Source organism: Xenopus tropicalis, chromosome 7 (assembly GCF_000004195.4).
Source record: "Xenopus tropicalis strain Nigerian chromosome 7, UCB_Xtro_10.0, whole genome shotgun sequence".
NCBI lineage: Eukaryota > Metazoa > Chordata > Amphibia > Anura > Pipidae > Xenopus > Xenopus tropicalis.
Genome location: NC_030683.2, coordinates 92,062,367 through 92,083,608, shown reverse-complemented (window position 1 = coordinate 92,083,608; position 21,242 = coordinate 92,062,367). Strand labels below are relative to the sequence as shown.

Here is a 21,242-nt window from a genome sequence, read left to right as displayed (position 1 = left end):
CCATTGGGGCCCCTACCAGAGGTGTGAATTGGAGACTGGGTGAAATAGAACAAAACAGAAGAGCTTAGAATTGGTCTGACAGACTTACCGTATATACTCGAGTATAAGCCGATCCGAATATAAGCCGAGGTACCTAATTTTACCTAAGAAAACTGGAAAAACCTATTGACTCGAGTATAAGCCTAGGGTGTCACCAGTAGGGCTGGTGCGAGCGAGCCAGCACACGAAGCACAAGAAGTACAGCAGGATAATCTTGTTACACGATATTGCTTGAGAACTGATAATAGAACTGACATAGATCCCCCCATTCTCAGCAGAAAGCATATTGACATTAACCTATTGCTGCTGCCTATATACCCGAGTTTTAACAAAGTCCACACTTAAATAGAGATGACCCAGTTGTTACCATATACTCAAAAGTCACTGTTAACACGATATTGCATGAGAACTGATAAAACAATAAGCTAGAGAATAGAAATGTTAAGAATAAACTGAAGGATACCGTATATATACCCTTATACACCAGCAACAAACACCAGTTTGCTGTTTGTTGCTGGTGTATAAGGGCGCAGGGTGCAACATGCTCTGGCAAAGGGTGGCCCTGCCTTGACCAGACAATAAATAAATGGCCCCCTTTATGTGTTCCATCTAAAGGACAGGATTTCCAGTGCCCATGCTTGTCCCACCGCACTCATGGTTATGGGGTACAGCGGTTTAGACCAACTTGGAGATTAAAAGGCATGACTAGTGACTGAAGGGTACCATATGCTGCTGAGCCCCTGTTTGGGCCTCTGTGTAATTGAAATGCCAGGGCCAAGGCTGCCACATGTCTGGCATTTTACTAGATTGACTGGTAAAAATGATACTTGTTTCCAAAGTTAATGGGGAAAAAAGCAAAAATAAAGGAAAGCCGATATTTTTTTCAGAAAAGGCGGAAACCATAGCCAGGACCTATTTTGAATTCCAGTCCAACCCTGGAACTCATTTGCACTTTTGGGAACAATAATAAGTAATACCGTGAAGCACCATGAGAAAGCCCGGTGGAGCTAATGACACAGAACTGCAATGATTTTCCCTCACAAATACGGTTTTGTGACATAAGCCATACGCAGCACTCTCTTGTGACAATATGAACATGAGATTGTGGCTGTGTGAAGGTTTGTATTTCCTTGCAATGTAATCCTTTTACGAGAGGTATGGGATGGGTTTTGTTTCATTGTCCATTATGGAGGGATTTGTTTAATGTTTATGGCAGCAAGGCAAGTCTGTACCGTATATACGGTACACTGAGCTTTACTCCATTTCGAAAATGTTGGGGAAAAAATGTTGTTAAAACGTTGAAAAATGATGTTTAAATTACAAATTCACAAAAGTGTCTGTAAACTGTCTTTCTTTCACCAAAAATGGAAAAGGGCCGGTTGAGTCAGAATTTTGGCACATTTCTGTTTGTGAATCTGGAGAAAGTGTTTTCCACCAGTTTTTCTTCCACTTTTACCCCAAAAAAGGGCTACCTCCACTTTTGTGAATTCCCCCCAAAGACTTGATAGTAGTTACAGTAAGCAGTAGTATTCACATAGTTGTGTCTGTCCCAAGGCACAAGGCCCTCAAAGTGATATTTTCTTTTTCCATGAGCCTATCACACTGGTACGCAGGGCTGTACTTAGGTTCAGTGCCATCCTAGGTAATGGACCTAAATATGCCCCTCAGGTTTTAAAAATGACATGACTTCCTCTACATGTGACATCACTTCCACAGGAGGTGACATCACTTTCCGCCTTCCCCACCTCCCCAGCTCTTCTGCTGGATTTCCATAAGTGTCATCTGGCAGTTGCTGGGGAGGTTTTTTATTTATGTATTTTTTAAGCAACTAAAACTGTGCCTGGTATTACCAGCTTGTACTTATCCAGACTTAGATCTGGAACCCGTGCCATAAAGCAAGATAGGGCTGCTGTTATTTTATAAATATGTTTCCAAGAAACCAGAAGCCATCTTACAATTGCTTGAACTAGTGCATTCAGGCAATGGGGAAATTTGGTGCTGCATTTTGAGCTACTAGAAATCATGGGTGCCAAAACACTGAGAATTACCCTGTATGCCAAAACACTAGGAATTACCCAGTATGCCTTAGTGCTAAAGCAACATAAAGAGCAAGCCTACTATAAAGTACAGTTCCCCTATAGACTGTTTACAATGTGTGCTTCCTCCTTCACATGTACTTTGTGGCCACAGCAGATTAGAATGTGTTTTCATTTTCCTCTTTTAGTAGCCACACAAGGCTTTCCCTTTCCCTGAAATTCCAGCATCTATAAGTTGTAGGTCAGAAAGGGCAAAAATAGCTGTCGTTGCTCTAAAATTTTGTTCCATATCCTTTTTTCTTGTTGAAAGATAGCCTAGTTTGTAAGGCAAACATAGATGTGGAATTATGACAACAGTGGGTTTCTAATTTCACAACATTTACTAGAAATCACATTGTCAGTCATGCGGTAACGCCACACTTCCTCAGACCAGCTGAACCTAAACTCTTAGGCCAATTACACAGAAATAATGCTTACTGTTCAACTTACTTCCCCCAAAAAATAAAGAAAATGGTGATGCTTATGGAGTTCATGGTTTTGTCTGTACATTCTATAAGCCTGGCAAATGTGAAGTTATTGAAGACCTTTACCCTTTTTTCTACGTGTTTTAAGAGTCTTTACTTCCATTTTAACACTGGTTTCTCTTAAGATCTAGGTCTTTATATTAAACCATGCCTTTGCTATTACAAATACCTGCTTCAATCAGTATGTTTCTATTTATATATTTAATGTAGAGGAACATGTCCAAATTATAAGAAGCCTGCTGATTCAATATCATATTCAGAAAAACATTCCTGGATATTCAGAACACCTCAGATGTCTATCTCAATCCACAGACAAACAAGTAGCTGCTTTATCCAGCACATATGTTTTATGATTATTATTTAGAATGTGAAAGAATACTAGAAGTATTTGCCAGGGTTAATTTTACACACTAACAGATGTCCATGTGTTGAAGGAAATTCATACTTACAGGTTTCATCTTGGTAAAAAAGATTAGTTTGATACAAAGCTTGTTGACCAAGATAAGACCAGTGAGTATGGATTAATGTCAGCATGTGGTCAGCTCTTTTTATTAACAGACATTACAAAGCTCTGACATATTCTGCAGTGCTGTGCAATAAATGGGTGTATATATCAAACATACTGATTACATACAAATATTAACTAAAACAGGAGGTGAAGAGTGTCCTGCTCAATAGAGATTACAATTCAAAAGTACATTTACAGATGTTATATTATTTTCAACAACATACCTCACATACACAGTTGATAAAGTGGTTCCTAGTCACACCAAAATGTTACACTGCAAGCAATGTTATCAATAACTCAATGCGTTGACAACCATTGAAAAAGTGCAAATCTTGGCATAAACTGCACCTTGTTCAATCAGTATTCAAAATAATGTTTTACTTTCTCTGTCAATTCTATATGTAAAGGCTCTGCTGCACCTGTTTATAAAGGTGCTGAAATTTAATTCCAAAATTAAGCAACTCCATTGACTTTGTAGAGTCTATTGTAGTGAATTGGAATATAAAGCTTCATTTTGAGAACTTACTTAGCAACTGCAATTGGTAAAACCAGGGCTGTGGAGTCGGTAGATAAATTCTCCGACTCCAACTCCTCAGTTTCTGATACTTCCGACTCCGACACTTCTGTTTTTAATATGCTAATGTATTTTATACATTCATACAGTCAATGAAAAGCATGCTTCATGGTCACTCAACGTGTTTGTTTATGCACTGCGTGCATTGGGCTTTATTCTTATAGCAGAGAAGTAATTAATTATGACTGTTTGTGAATTGGGACATTTAAACTTGCTTTATTTTTTTTATTCCCATTTAAATTTAGTAGGAGTCGGAGTCGGTTCATTTTGTTCCGACGCCAGGTACCCAAAATTGCCTCCGACTCCACAGCCCTGGGTAAAACAATGGCATTTCTTAATTTCTTTGGATGGCTTTGTGTGGCAGCGCTACTCAGCTTTTATGCTTTTTAATCAGTAAATTCATTTACAGGGTTTTTTTTTACAGGATTATCATTATAAAGTTGCTAAGCCACCATACATCAGGGTAAACCCCATATGGTGGTTCTACAACTACAACGTATCTACCTGTGGTCATATTTTCATAGGCTGTCAACTCTCTGCTCATTAGCAGTATTTTGGGAACTGTATCTCCTGACCAACGTGTCCCTTATGCTGGCATCAGCCGCCTTCTTTGCCTGCACCCCACGCTAGTAGTGGATGTCGTCTCTGAAATGCAAACAAAGGCAAAGAAGAAGTCTGATGCCAGTGTAGAGGCTGAGTCATGGCCTGTGTTCTTTTGCAGGCTTTAAATCAGCCCCGTGTGCCACCAACCTCAGAATTTTTACAAATACACATTTACACACATACACACACATATGTGTGGTGAAAATCTGGCAAAACATAAATCCATATGACTCCTAAAATAACTGATGTTATTTAAGCACGAGACGTTAAAAGAAATTGAAAGGATATTCATACTACTATTTTCTTTTCTTAGATCAAGCCCTGGGCAGAGTTAACATGGCCAATAAAAACATACTTTATTCTCGCTATACTTTCTCTGCTTTGTGTACTGGGCCTCACCATTTCTGACTTGGTGAAACAGAACAATGAAGACTTTACGGTGTCTCTTATACAGCTGATAGGAATAGGTAAGTATACATCATTTTAGTTACCCTCTCTGTATATATAGCATATATATTACATATGTATTTTAAGGCTAAAAATCTGCAGAATACAATGTACATAATCTACAGTCTATAGCATAATGAAAGTTACTTTTAAAGTGGACCTGTCACCCAGGCATAACAAGTTGTATAATAAAAGCCCTTTTCAAATTAAACATGTAACCCAAATCCATTTTTTTATTAACACATCTATACCCATTATATAAGCAATTGAAAGTCCCTGCTGTCAATCAAATATTGCCTGACCCGCCTCTATGCCTTAGGCATAGGGGTGTGGCAGACAGTTACTTTCACTTTCAATTCAGAACTTCTTAGATGTCACTGCACTCCTCACATTCCCCCTCCCTCCTCACCATCTTATTTTGTAACCAGTGCATGGACATGGGCATCAGGATCCCCCATACTGGCACAGAGATGGGGGGATGCACAGCTTGCATTAATAACAGTGTCCACAAAATGGAGCCTGCCTGTTTTTTGCAATTATGAATTCCAGGGCTGAAGGAAATAAGTTTTAAAACATTTATATAGTGTAATTGAAGTTTATTTTGCTTGACAAACACAATAGAAAACAATTTGTAATTATTTCTTAGGGTGACAGGTCCCCTTTAAGGTTCACTTCCTTGTTGTACATTATAACAAATATACAAGGCCATTTACAGCTTGAAGAGACCTTCTTCAAGAGTAGTCTTTTATCATCTCTATTTATATAGCTGTACATATGTATCTCCAGCCCCAGGGTGAAGTCATTACAAAATGTCTCTTTTACAAGACACTGCGTCCCTCACTGATTTAGATTTGCTAAGAGAAAAACACTCACAAGAGTGCAGTAATGCAAGTAAAGCTTACAATACAGCGCTAGTGGTATGAGTCAATTTTTAGTGGTATGAGTCAATTTTTTAAAGTGAGGTTTCCAGTAATCTCACATCTTTTCACTCCAGCCCTTTTTGTAAGTGTAGCTTGAGGTTTATAGTCTATCTATGAGCTAAAAAATTGAATCACACAGGGAAGAAGTTCATCATGTTTCTTGACTTCTTTTCAAATTGTGAAACTTCCACATTGCAACAATGCTTCCGAGCAATACATGGAATCAATGTACCGTATATACTCGAGTATAAGCCGAGTTTTTCAGCCCTAAAAATGTACTCGGGTATATACGGTAATTGCACTCACACTACAAGCAATACGGTCGTTGGCCGGCCTCCCGTGGCCGGCCTTAAGCAACATGTAGACAGGGTGTGCGCGTGACTTTATGCGCAGCGCGCCGCTTCGCGTTGGGGCACAGTCAGCGGCATGGCCACCATTTAGGAGCACCCCCGAGCCCCCCCCTCCCTGGACCCCCGTGGCCGGCCTTAAGCAGCATTGAGACCCGCCGTGCACGCGACATTAAGTGCAGCGCGGGACAACATTATGTGCAGGGGACACAGCCATGAGGAGCACCCCCAAGCCCCCTCCTCCCTGGACCCCCCCCCTGGGAGACCGTGGCGCCGCTCGCAGGAGTGCCATGCGACATTGAGGAGCACTTCCCCCCCTTGCCTGCTGTGCTGTCATCATGTGCAGGACATCATTAAGGGATTCACACAGTGAAAAGTTTGGGTGCAGACAAGGGGTAAGTCCATTCTGTTACAAGTTTACTTTTGTAATCCAAGGTTTACATAACTTGCTAAGCTCTATGGCTAGTGGCACAGTAGTTGTTTTATCAAATTTATATAGAATAATTTTGTATTCATTGAAGTGACATCCATAACAGCACGTTACTGTAGTTAAAGAATACAGAAATGCCATATTTAGTTATGGGATTAAAGATTTTGTATACCGGTATATGGATGCTTTTCATGCTGCACCATTGAGGGGCTTATACTCGAGTCAATACGTTTTTCCAGTTTTCTTAGGTAAAATTAGGTACCTCGGCTTATATTTGGATCGGTTTATACTCGAGTATATACGGTATTCTTCTTCCATCCTTTCCATGTTGTGATTTTTGAGGTCACATCAAACATCTATATCCTTTTTTCATATACAAGTATGGGATCCATTATCCGAAAACCCGTTATCCAGAAAGTTCTAGATTACAGAAAGGCCGTCTCCCATAGACTCCATTATAGGCAAATAATTCTAATTTTTAAAAATGATTTCCTTTTTCTCTGTAAATCCTTATTGGAGACAAAACAATCCTATTGGGTTTATTCAATATTTAAATTATGTTTTTACTTAATCATTTAAATCATTTAATCATTACTTTTTTACTTGATTTTTTGACTTAAGGTATGGAGATCCAAATTATGGAAAGATCCCTTATATAGAAAACCCCAGGTCCCGAGCATTCTGGATAATAGGTCCCATACCTGTACTAGCCCACCAATTTGGGATGTTTTAAATACTTTTCTGTGTTTTTCTAGGGAAATGGTAATTTTCAGAACGGTAGTTTTCAGGAAGTAACAGTTACATGCTTAATAGCGTGCGCTAAAATCGCTTGCTACAAAATAACGCATAAATATATTGCATGCTTTAAAATATTGCTTAAAAATGTCATTGCAAAATAAATAACGACAATAAAATTGCTTCTTAATTCAGACAAGTGTCTTTTTTGTGAATCGATCGTTAAAGGAGAAGGAAAGGCTAGTAAAGAGTTAATCTCAAGCTGCAGGCATACCTTCAGTTCTCTCAATAGTGCCCTTAAGTCTCCCCATATTTCACCTGTTCAGAAGATCAGAAGCCAAACAGGAAGAAAAATGCTGACCTGTGTAAAGAAAGTTCCCATAATGCCTCACTCCTGCACAGACATGCAGACCAAGTGAACATGCTCAGTTAGTTAGACTATGAGTCAGCTTCCTGCTGATTGGCTCAGATCCACATTCCTAAGGGCGGGGAGTGAGTTCTTAGCATTCTTGAGGGAGGGGGGAGCGGGAGAGAGCAGAGAACAGAAAGCTGCATGTCTCTGGCACAGGAATTGCAGAAACAAGAAATCTTTTTTCAGAGAAGCCAGTGCAGCGTTTCTGTAAGTGCTTATGGCTGTATTTACATAGACCTTTCTGATAAAGCTTACTTAGTTTTTACCTTTCTTTCTCCTTTAATTCTCCAAATATAAGAAGTGATAATATTTTTAACGCATGTTAAAAATAACACTCGTTTTTTTTGGCCTATAGTGAATTGACCCCAAAGCGTTATTGTATCATTTGCCCTTCTTGTAGTTCCAGGAATATCCAAAATTGCAAAAAGATTTTAACCTAGCGCTTTGTACATACTCTGGATTTTGCTGCAATTTTGACATGAGTAACATGATTGGTATAGAGTAAGGAAAAGTAAGGGGTCTAATGCATCCTTCCATTGGTCTCTTTTGACGGGTCTATGGAGACCCCTACAGTATTAGGATATGTATCCCCCAAACAGTTAGAAGACATGAGGGGGACCTTGATAGTGTTTCAGGGGAATTCCTAAACCTTGAAAGGTCCTTACATTATTAGATCACTGTTGCCTTTAGGCTCATGGCACCTTGACCATTTTGGCTATTATCACTGAATACTTGATAATTCTGTTCTTTTGTTGCTGCTGACTGCAGTGGGAATTTCCCAGAGAAACATTTGTCCTGTGACTAATGCCTCATAACAACCAGTGTGTAATAGCCCTCCTCCACCAAAATCCTGCATATAAATCTAATAGAGCGAACAGATTGTTTATATTTACTTTTGAAATTTGATGCAGGCTGGAAATATTCTTAGTTTCCCAGGTGCCCATGTGACTGATGCTCTGGTAAAGTTCAGTCATTTTTTCACTGCAAGTTGGGGTGATATCACCCCTGACCTTTCTCTCTCCTTATCAGCAGAACATTTGGAAGGTAACAACTCCTGGACACCTGCATTCCTTAAAAACAAAAATTACTCACATGCCCCACCTAGTTGTAGATATGAGAGTAGTACTCAACAGTAAAACACCCTATTCCGGCCATGACTACGATATGACTATGACACATTTATTGGTTCAAGAATAAAATTTTAATAGGTAGAAGGAAGTATTTGTAATACACAGAGTGTAATTTAGTAATGCAAACTAGACCATGAAAATCAGATAATCCTATGAACCTGGATGACTAAAGAGGGTTGGTTCACTAAAGGTCGATATTTCTAGCGCTATTTAGAGCATGCGGTAAAAATTTTATCGATTCTTATTTTTTGCGACTTAACACTTGATTCACTATAGGATACTTGCGTTAATTAGGCGCAATGTTGTTTGCGTTTTTTAACTCGCGATGAGCGTTAATTTTCGCTGCGTGCGATATATGTCGCTGCTTGCTATATTAGCGCGCGATTTAACGCACGTAACCATTACATTCGTAAATCACGCGAATCATGCGTTAGTATTATTTCTATGCGAGAATTAACGCAATGCATTAAAATTAACGCCTTGCGATCATGCGTTAGTTAGCGCATGCGATATGCGTCTTAACGCACGCGATAATAATTTTGCGAATCGAACATTATTTTTCGCGTCAATTTTAACGCAAAAAAGCATTCGATAACGCTTATCGCACTTTAGTGAAGCAACCCTTATACCTGTGTTGCCCCTTCCTTTGCAGTATGTCTCATTTCAGTCTGGGAGCATTTTGGTCAGTGTACCTTATGTGTCCGACCGAGTATGGTCACTTAATCATTAATCAGTTGCTTTTAATCATTAAGTTTAGTGAACTAGTTGCATTTAGGTGTATTATTCAGTCTCCAGACACAGCACAGGATTTGTTCACAGCTCATTTGTTCACTCACTGTTAATTTTAATTAATATTGCTGAGCACTCACTTTCTTTGCAGTTATGATGTAGTAATAGTTTCAAACATACTCGCCTTTCGGCCTCTATTCATTTTGTGCCAGCCCTCTAATTGTTTCTTTTCAAACACAGTTGGGAACCACAGACATACCAAACTCAAAAGCAACATAAATATAAACTATCAGGATAATTGTAAAGTAGAGTGTTGGCTGACTGCTGTCTGATATGTGCTGTATGAAAGTCACAAAAGAATCCTACAATCTCAGTGCTTTATTTCCTCTCAGTGTTCTGCATCTACTATGTGACACGAGGTATACTGCAGGAGAATCGCCAGGAGCTTATTGTCTTCATTCTCTCCATCTTGCTGGAAATGATTCGCTCTATTGTGAACTTCAGTGTACTCCCAAAAGAAGCCAAAGTGGAAATACAGGTGGGTTCCCACAATCAATTTTCACATCCTGTAATGATAGATGTAATAGCATATACAGATTTATTCAGGTATATATATGTGTTTGTATGCACGCAGGATTTATGACTTGTTAAGAAGCTCTATTACCACAACTTCTTTCGGCTAACATCTAAAACTGAACAGCAGCCTTAATCAACTTCTCTCATCAGAAAAATGCTTTTAAATTTTCTTTTATTCATTTTAGTTTACATAACCTGTCCCCTGACTTTTGGATTACTTTACCAGCTGGCACAGATATGAGTGAGGAGTGTAGTTTATTCAAAAAAAACTTTTATTTTTAATTCTGAGAAACATAGCTGTCAGGCTTTCATGGAAAATTCACCCCCCCCCCCCCCCTTGCCCCAGTCCTGTAAGCAAACTCATAACAAAAAAAAAATATCACTTAAAGGAGGAGCAAAGTCATTTTGCCATTTCACTTGCAATAGATTTGCCACATTAGTACCAACTAGAACGCTATATTTATTCTGCAGAAAGCATTATTATAAAAGAGCCCTAGAAGCTTTCTCCATTTGCTTAAAGGACAAGGAAAGTCAAAATCTATTAAGCACACAATTAAATAGTACTACTATTGCTGTGTAAAAACACTATATTATTGGCTTATCTAATGAAAGATTTACAGAGATACACTAACTACAAACTACATACTTGTTTTAGTGATGCCCATTCCCTTTAGGGATGCCCATTCCCTCACCGTCCCTACTGCGCATGCTTACAACTCCAACTCCACACCAACCCCCCCCACCCCACTCCAATCCCCGCTCTGGATCCCCCGCTCTGGATCCCCTGCTCCCCTCTGGATGCGTCTTGCTTGCTCTCTGCTCCCCGCACCACCTCTTCCCCCCCCGCTCAGATTCCCTCTGGATGCGTCTTGCTCGCTCTCTACTCTCCGCAACCCCCCCCCCCCCCGCTCGCTGCTACCCCCTCACGGCGCACCGCTCCTGCTTGCTGGGTCCTATACTGTGTTGCCATGGCAACCGGACGCTAGGGGGAGCATTCCCGCTGTCTGCGCATGTACTAAGTCAGACACTCAAACAACATGTTTACAAAAAAGGAGACAAGAAATCCAGTGTTTCTTTTAAAAGAGGACTCAGAGCAATGTTTCTGTGAGTGCTTATGGCTGTATTTACATAGACTTTTTTGATAAAACTTACTTAATTTTTACCTTTCCTTCTCCTTTAAGTCGGTATAGTTAACCTCCCAAGACCATTTTTTCAGTTCCTTTGTTTTCAAATAGTACAAGAAATAATGATGTTTTTTAGTATAATGCCAGCATTCTGTTTTGATCCTACAGGCTTAGGGAGCCTTAGCCAACCCAGGTGTTCATTATTGATTAGTTATCAAGTTTTTTGATTATTGAAGTGGAAATTATTGGAGTTGAAATTGAAACATGTACCTGCCTAAATTGTTGGCAGGATTATTTATTTAAGTTCAATAACAGCTGCAGCTTTAACATTACTGATGAGCTGGAAATATCTAGCAATTGTACCACAACATTATATTTCCTTTTCTTTACTATAAGGGAGAAGGAAAGGCTAAGTCACTTGGGGGTGCCAAAATGTTAGGCACCCCCAAGTGACTTAAATCGCTTACCTTGTACCCGGGGCTGGTGCCCCTGTTAGGAGAAAACCGCACCAGCCCTGGGTACCTGCAGCGAGCGCTTCCTTCTTCCGCGTTTCTTCCGACTTTCTTGTTAAAGTTCAGCTTTTCACTCTAATGCGCGTGCGCAGCTACCCCGGCTGGTGCTGTTCTCTCCTAACAGGGGCACCAGCCCGGGGTAAAAGGTAAGTGATTTAAGTCACTTGGGGATGCCTAACATTTTGGCACCAAGTGACTTAGGCTTTCCTTCTCCTTTAATCACCCTAGAACCCAACTGATTCTGCAAGCAGTATTTTTTTTATTTTGATTGATATATAGTGATAATTTGAAAAATGCAGTATGAGCGTGTGAACTTTGCTATATACTGGTTAAAAAAAAATATGTATGACTGTCATTTGTGAGCCAGCAACAACAGAAAACCACCCCTGCCACCTCATTAAGATCATTGAGTTTAAAGGAACAGTAACGTCAAAAAATGAAAATTAATTAAAGTAATTAAAATATAATGTACTGTTGCCCTGCACTGGTAAAAGTTTATATATACATTCCTCATTTGAACAAACATTTTGCATTGCCCATCTGTAAAAAAAAAATAATCATCCAACGTCCTGCAGCCCCGGTATCTTCCAGTTTTTCTCTAGTTCCAGATTACTGAGATTATTGTTTTCCTACAAGGGGGTCTCAACACCTTAAATAGGGTGCCTGATAAAACAATTAGACGTTCAAAATGATCTGTTGTTCTTGAAATCATGTTAGAAGGCCGTTTGACTCCTTCCCAACTGGCAAGCTTAATATTGTAGGAGGTGTCCTTATGGGATGTAACTGGGATGCTAATTAACAACTCCATCTTGTAATAAGAGAAGTTGCATTGCTGAATAAAATAATCTAGACTATTTCCCCACCTAAACAAATGTTTTAGTAACTATTGTTTTTGAGATCTAGACATGAGAGTTTAACACATATGAAAACTGTGGTAGGAAAATTAGCTTGCATATTACTGTTACAGGATATATTACCCAGAATGCTTGGGACCTGGGGTTTTCTGACTTAGGGATCTTTGGATCACTATACCTTAAATCTGCTAAAAAAAAAAAACTATAAATATTAAATAAGCCCATAATGGGATTATTTTGTCACCAATATGGAGCTTAGTTTCCATTAAGTACTAATTAAGTATTAATTTTATTGTTTAAAAGGATCTTCATAGGAGATGGCTCTGTGGAGCTCTTCTGGATAATGGGTAATTTTTTCCTTAGTGGCCTCATGTTTGCATCCCTCTATCAACCCATCTGACGTAATGGCTAGGGCAGGGGTGACCAAGATGTCGATTGCAGTCCACCATTCGATCCCCCTTGGATTTCTACTGGGCTGCAATGAAGCGGGATGTGGAAGTGCTGCGTGAATACGTACATACATGACACAGCGTACGCACACATTCATACCACACTTCCGCATTCCCTGATCATTGGTCGATTGCTGATGCAAAAGGTCTGGCCACCCCTGGGCTAGGGCATCAAGGGGACATGGGGCAGCCCAGTCTAGTGCCTCTAGCACCAAGTTATTTGTGCAGACTCTAGCAGTTGGGGTGGAATCTAAAAGTTGCATCCAAGGTATACATTTTATACTAAAGCCAAACTTAAATAGACCTTTCTGTACAAAAATATACATCCCACCAAATCTCTTCACTTTATGGTTTTTACCTTGACCAAACATTATTGTCTTGCCTAGCCTGGCCAATATTACACCAATAAGATTATTCAATTGATGAACACAATTACCCCTTTCCTTGGTGGAATAAGGAGGAAATAGCAACAAAAAAGCACTGGAACTCAGAGCTGCAAAATGGGACAAGCCCTTTAAAAATCTTTATTGCAGAGGTGCAACGTTTCAGGGCAAAATAACCCCTTTGTCAATCATGCTTGATAAAGGGGTTATTTTGCCCCGAAACGTTGCATTTCTGCAATAAAGATTTTTAAAGGGCTTGTCCCATTTTGCAGCTCTGAGTTCCAGTGCTTTTTTGTTGCTATTGGATTTTGGGAGGGTGCCGAACCCTCCAAGCAGTGTGCACCGAGCGCTAATTTTTTCTTGGAGAGCTAAGGGTGTGCGAGCAGGATCTTCTGTTCTTCTTCGAAATAAGGAGGAAAACCGTACAGAATTCACTTGTGATACCTTAGTCGGGGTATGAGAATGTAGCTTTGTAGCATTGGTGAGTTGCAGTTGACACCAAAAGTTAGAGGTAGGTAGATCCGACTGAACTGCAATGCATACTTTCTATTGTGTGCCTTCTCTAATAACCAACCATCAGCCCATTTGTTACACCCAGTGTTTATTCTAGCTCTCACTATGTAAATATAAAAGAGGAAGTGCGCACAAGCTTTGGCAGCATTTCAGGATTTGCAACATCTCAGTTGTTTGTTTCAATTTTAAAAGGAGCCAGTCACACCTCAGTACCACATCTAAAAATGAATAAATAGGTAGATACATTTGTACAAACTATGGAACAAGGTTTTTCTTTTGACTAATCCATTCTAACCCATTTACAGTATTAATTTGAAACCATTACAGTGTAGCTTTAGCTGTCGGTTTAATGTTATTGTTCTGCTGAAAGGGAAGCCTCTTCTCTAATCTCAGTTCTCAAAATCTCTGAAAACAGATTTTTCTCTAGAGTTGCCCTGTATTTGGATCCATCCATCCTGCCCTCAATTCTCACCAGTTTTCCAGTCCCTGCTCATCCTTATAACATGGTGCTACTACCAGCATACTTCACCACTGGGATGGTGTTCTAAGGGTGTTGATGAGTGTTTTTGTGCTAAGGCCAAAATTTTCAGTGGTCATCTCATTAGAACAGAAAATATTTTTCATATATTTGCTCTGCAAACTCCAAGCATTTTGGGTTTGATGTGGGTTATGTTTTTTAGCATTGGCCATTCTAATCTAAAGTCAATCTTTGTGGAGCACAAAGCTGCCCCTTAGACATTTTCTATCCTCTTTACCCAGTCACTGTTTTGGTAAATGGCCAACTATTGGTTGAACTGAGGTTGTCCCATATGTTTCTATGGGAAAAATGTTTTTGGGGATATTAAACATTTGAGACATTTTTCAACCTGCACAACCTGCACTGTGTGGTATGCAGTGTGCAACAGAGATATGCTCCAGATCCTGATGCATTTCCCACTGGCTTTTAGACCCTCCCCCTATTACTTGACTTTATTTTAAAATTACATAATCTTTGTGTTCAGTTATCAAGCCCCAGTTTATTTTACAAACATGATTAATTAGTCTTTAGGTGTTTGATAATAGATCAGGTTTCACCCAGGCAAGAAGGGGAAGGGGGCTTTTATAACATGCAAAGCATCAGGTCTTAATAGACAGTTGGTGCTGCATTGGACTGACACCTTCAGGAATTTGGAAGATATTACACTGCTGATTGCAAAAAGTTTTTGTAATGTTTCCTGGGAGAGTCTTCTTGTATTATTATTACCAGTGATATAGCATCCGCACAGGAGGGATGCAAGGGTTTTGAATTGTGGAACTTTTATATTGTAATACTGGAGCTTTCTTTTGCTCCTCTGCACTTCTGCATGCAGATAAAATGGACAGGTAAAAAGTGGAAGAAACAATTTACATAGAGAAGATAAAAGGGGAGAAAATATTGTTGGGAAAGGAGCAGAAAAGAGACAGGGAAGTGTTATACAGATTAGGAAGGCTGAGAGGGCTATAGAGAACAGGAGAAAAGAAAATAGGTGAAACAAATAGAGAAAATATGGAGAATGACTGAGGAATAGTGAGAGGATGATATGTATTAAATAATGTGGGGCATATATAATTTGCTGGGGTTGTGCTGTGTTACAATACAGAATACCATAGCTACCAACATTTGAAAATCACAAAGAGGGCCAAAAAAATGCAACATTTTCTTTTTAGCATGCCCACTTTTTGGCCACTCCCTCCAAATACCACACCCATTTTATAAAAAATGTTAAGGGAAGTAAGAGAAAGTCAAGTAAAAGCCAATGGGTAATGCAGTGGAGCACATCTTTCTTACACACTGCATACTACACAGTGAATTCTGAGGTACAGGGCAATACCAGCATTCATTAGTTACAGAAGACCTGGATTTGAGGTGCTCCAGCACCTTATGCTTTCTCCACTTGCTCCTTGCATTTCTGCACTCTGCAAGAGTCCTGTTCTTTAACTACTTTGCTCTTTTTGGCACAGATGGTAAAAAGCACCAAAGAGCAACATCTTTGTGCAGCAGAAAGTGAATTCTGCTTAGTCCATGTTACCTTGGACTAAAAGCAACATTTGTATTTCCATCCTTGTGGGTAGCTATACAACTTCCCCCCAGTGCTTGCTTATACATTAAATACACAGGGCACAAATCCACCCCACCTAGAAAGACAACTTGGCAAATGTAGAGCCACCCTCCCAACTCTCCTCTGTCTGTGCAGAAAAGAGCAGTAAGCCTCTGCTTTCCTCTTAAATTGGTTCAGCATTTGCTGCCTTCTTGCAGAAAGAGTCTTCGTTTGGCACTTTCCGGGACACTCTACAATGTTTGTGACAGTGACAATGTTTAAAAGAGCGCACTGGAAAGAGACAATGTCTTCATATGGTTCTTTCAGGCACAGAGGTTATAAATTGTCCCTGCGAAGCCTTCATTTGGCTCTTTCTGTGGCACATCGTAAGACTGTGAAGAAACTTTTAAGAGAGCGCACTGGAAAGAGCCAAATGAAGGCTTTGCGGAGACAATTTATACCCTCTGTGCCGAAAAGAGCCGTACGAAGACACTGTTTCTTTCCAGTGCGCTCTCCTACAGATGTGTCACTTTCACAAACATTGTAGAGTGTTCTGTTAAGAGCCAAAAGACTTTGTGTCTTTTCCTGTCCAGAAGGCAGAAAATGCTGAACTACTAAAAGTGAAAAGCAGAGGTATTGGGAGTTTAAAAGGAAAATCTGGGATGGCGGATGAGGCATAAAAATGGGAACTGTCCCAGGAAAAATGGGAACTGTCCCGGGACAGTTGAGAGTTAAGGAATACACTATTTTCATTTTGGGGTTACCATCAGTCCCTGTTTCAGGGGGACTGACCCCAGACCTGCAATCTGTGGATTCTGGAAAATGCCAAAGGGGGCTGCTGTAAGATGCCATATACAGTCATTACTGGGCTGGTGGGAGGGGGGGGGGGCTGTTTGTGCCTATGTGTACTTGGAATGTCAAGGCCTATTTTGAATCCCAGCCAAGACTTGAATGACCCAGTTTTAGATTCCCTGTCTCCATGAAAAATTGACTCTGGCAAACATCCCTGCCAATGTTTCTTCAAATTTCTTTTTGGCTATAAAAAATAATTTTGTGCACAAATTTTAAATATGTGTGCTCAGGTCAAAATAAATACAAACTTTTGTGTTTTCGCACAAAATTGTTGTTGTGTTAGAGTATTTGAAACCACGACTAATCTAATTTCCACAAAATCACAACTGTCAAGTAATTTATTAAAAAAATCTTAATTGAAAAAGCACAAATGAAAAAAAGAAAACTGGGACTAATTTGTATTTTCACACAAATGAATAAAAAACCCCCCCAAAACTTCTAAAACTATGAAGCAAAGAAAGATTCTCCAGCTGTAAAAAGAACACCTGTCATTGACTTTGCATGATCTTGGCAGCTTTTAGATGGCACATTTTTTGTTTCAGATTTGTCGCGGTTTTGTCACTTGAAAAAAAAAATCCTATTTTTGCACAAAAAAAAAAAAATAAACATTAGTAAATGTCCTCCCCTAATAGTCTGGGGCTGTTTCCCATTCTTTGGTACAGAGCTCATGGTTCCATTTCAGGTTTTAACCTTTAGGCCATACCCCCCAACCGTCCCGCCTTTTGCGGGACTGTCCCGGATTTTATAGCGCATCCCGCTGTCCCGGATAGTTCAAGGAATGTCCTGCATTTCTGGGACAGCGGGATGCGCTGACTCCTTCTTCTGCGGCTCTAACTTCTTCAGCGGCGACAGGCCTTTTTATAAGGTTGCGCCCCGTGCGCACTGACGTCACACGTACGCACAGGGCGCAACCTTATAAAAGGGCCTGTCACCGCCGCAGGAGAAGTTAGAGCCAAAGAAGAAGCGGCGTGTGTATGGGGGTTACTGTCAACGGGGGCTACTGTCAACGGGGGCAATTGGGGGCTCTGTCTATAGGGGCACTGTGTATGGGGGGTACTGTCAACGGGAGCAATTGGGGGCTCTGTCTATGGGGGCACTGTGTATGGGGGCTACTGTCAACAGGGGCAATTGGGGGCTACTGTCAACGGGGGCTACTGTTAACGGGGGCAATTGGGGGCTCTGTCTATGGGGCACTGTGTATGGGGGTACTGTCAACGGGGGCAATTGGGGGCTCTCTGTCTATAGGGGCACTGTATAGGTGGTACTGTCAACAGGGGCAATTGGGGGTACTGTCAACGGGGGCAATTGGGGGCTCTGTCTATGGGGGCACTGTGTATGGGGGGTACTGTCAACGGGGGCAATTGGGGGCTCTGTCTATGGGGGCGCTGTGTAAGGGGGCTACTGTCAAGGGGGGCAATTTGGGGCTCTGTCTATAGGGGCACTGTGTATGGGGGCTACTGTTAACGGGGGCAATTGGGGGCTCTGTCTATGGGGGTACTGTGTATGGGGGGTACTGTCAATGGGTGCAATTGGGGGCTCTGTCTATAGGGGCACTGTGTATGGGGGCTACTGTCATTAGGGGCAATTGAGGGCACTTTCTATGGGGGTTCTTTATATGGGGGCAATGTGTATGGGGGCTACTGTCTGTGGGGCAATTGGGGGCACTTTCTATGGAGGGGTACTGTCTATGCGTGCAATTTGGGGCACTTTCTATGGGGGGTACTGTCTATGGGGGCAATTGGGGACACTTTCTATGGGGGGTACTGTGTGTGGGGGAAATTGGGGGGTACTGTCTATTGGGCCATTGAGGGCACTGTGGGGGGGTAAAACTGGTACATAGTTATAACTCACTTATAACTGACTGCCTTCTCTCTATATTTGTATTTTATATGTAGGAGTTGCTATATTGTTTTCCTTAGGTAGTACAGTATGAGGGTATAGCACATTTTGCATCTGATCCCACCATTTGAACTATATAAAAGGAGTATTTTGTGAAAAAATGGGGTGTGGCAATTAGGGTGTGACCACAAAAGTGGGCGTGGCCAAAAAATGGCCGCGCTACGCGCGCTAAATCTTTTTGTCCCTCTTTTTATTTTTCGAATGTTGGGAGGTATGCTTTAGGCAACAGCATACAATGAGATCCTTGACAATGCTATGCTCCCTACTTTGTGGCATCAGTTTAAGGAAGGCTCTTTCCTGTTTCAGCACAATAATGGCCTCTTGCACAAAGTCTGTGGGAGAACTTGACTGCCTGCACAGAGCTCTCAACGCAAACCAACATGGAGCTGGCCAATGCTCCTGTATAAACTATAGCTGCATCTTTTAGTTCAGTGCTGTCCAACTGGCGTCCTGCGGGCCCCACCTGTCTGGCTGCTTTGATGGTTTACCTTTGTGTAAACTTTAAATAATATCAGTACTGAGATTAACTGGCCCCCTGTATGGTTCTCACCTCAGATTCAGGCTGCAATCCCCCTGTATTGTTTAAAAATGTAATCCCCTGTGTTGTTCACACCTTTTAATCCCTGCATTGTTCACCCCTGCAGTGTTCACACCTCAGACTCAGGCTGTAATCACCCACATTGTTCCCCTGTTCACACCTCAGACATTGTATGTACTGCCTGGTCTATGCTGCCTGTGTGTATGGCACACAGGCAGCATAGGCTAGACGGAGTATGGGACATAGGCAGCATAGGGCAGGGAGGGTATGGCACACACAGGCAGGGTAGGGCAGGCAGAGTGTTGCCTGTATGTGCCATACTCTGCCTGCCCTATGCTGCCTGTGGGAGGTGAACCTGGCAGGGGTTTGTTCTGGAAGTTTGTTAGTAGTTAAATGGTCCCTAAGGTGTGTAATCATGTGCTGGGGGTTGCTGTGGTATCCACAGGTGGGGAGGAGGCATATGGATTTAAGGGTGTGTCTTAATTTGACATAATATAATTCTTTCATATATGAATAAGAGTTGATATCCCCGCAGTGAGGACCAAGCTGCACTACCCCCATTGTGATAAAATGGGTGTGGTTTGAAGTGGGTGTGGTTTTAAAAGGGGGAGTGGTCAAAACTGGCTTCCATTAGCGGCCCTCCACTATGTATGCTAGAGAAATTCCGGCCCTCGGCACCGCAGAAGTTGGACAGCACTGTTTTAGTTCAATCATTTGCAAAATACTGACAGGAGTCATTTAGTACCTCTACAAAGTGTATGTTGCAGGGCTGACAGCATGCAAATAAAATTGCAGTCAGGGCAGCATTTCATTAGCTCGGCTAAAGTCATGGCAAGGGCATGTCTTGCTGTTTGTAGTTTGTCCCAATCAGCTGCTTCACAGGCAAATAGGGCACAGTAAGGAGCCAGACTGAGACAGTTGCATCTGGCGATCCTTTTTATAACTCATTGGTAGTGCGGGCATTGTAAAAGTAAATAGCAATCCTATTTACACTGGTGCAAATCCAGCTCAGTGGTTATCTACCTTTGACCCCCTGTGTCCTCAAAATAGTGTAACCCTGGCCCATAAAAAGGATGCTTGATGCCAATGTTAGTAGTAGTGCAGGGATTCCCAACCTTTCTTAGTCATGAGCCGCACTCAAATGTAAAAAGACTTGGAGAGCAACAATAAAAGTTAATGGAGATGCCAAATAAGGGCTAAGACTGGCTATTAGGTAGCCTCTATGTACACTATCAGCTTACAGGGGGCTTTATTTGGTAGTAAATCTTGTTTTTAGTCAAACAAAACTTGCCACCAAGTCAGGAATTCAAAAATACCTACCTGCTTTGGGGGCACTGAGAGCAACATCCAAGGGGTTGATGAGCAACATGTTGCTCACGAGCCACTGGTTGGGGATCACTGTAGTAGTGGGAAAGATAAAAATATAGGAAGTCTGGCATTTTTTTCCTGAATTGGTGGCAACCGAAGCCCTTACATGCATGTTTGTATCTGCACTTGCCCCCTGGTGGATTTTATATTGGAGGTATGAGCGTATACGTGTGTATCTCCAAGGGTCTGTAGCCAAGGGCACAGTGAATGCGGTTGTAATTGCCTATGCTGCCACATGATGGAATGCATGATGGAATGCAAACACAAATGCCCATGAGCACTTATGGCACAATCAGGTAGGTGATTTGCTCTCTACTAATATAGGGTTGTCACTAGTGATGAGCAAAACTGCTGCATTTTGCTTTGCCGAAAAATCTGCAAAACCATGGAAAAGGTGCAAAATGGCAAAATTTAGCCAAGTGTCAGTGGGTGTTGTTAAAGTCAATGGGTGTTGTTTATTAGTTTTTTTCTCGCAACCTTTGCTTTTGAGTAAATGGGCATCTTTCTCAAATTTTCTTTTAAGAGTGACAAAAACATGATTTGTTTCAGGGCAAACAAAATGTATTGCAACATTCTAGCATAGATTCATGAAAATTTTCACCACTGGCAAAATCCCAATTGTGCTGCAAATCTGTATTAAAAATGAAACAAAGATTATTATATTTGGTCCTGTATTTATTGAA

The 21,242-nt window shown here is 41.1% G+C and overlaps 1 protein-coding gene across 1 annotated transcript in view; it reads left to right on the top strand.

Moving 5' to 3' along the window:
* Positions 1 to 21,242, top strand: part of LOC100486142 — a 46,813-nt gene that overhangs the window by 3,648 nt on the left and 21,923 nt on the right. Inside the window, exons 3-4 of the mRNA XM_031905868.1 lie at positions 4,598 to 4,751; positions 9,827 to 9,972. Of these exons, the coding sequence (XP_031761728.1) occupies positions 4,598 to 4,751; positions 9,827 to 9,972 (300 nt within the window). The remainder of the gene's footprint in view (positions 1 to 4,597; positions 4,752 to 9,826; positions 9,973 to 21,242) is intronic.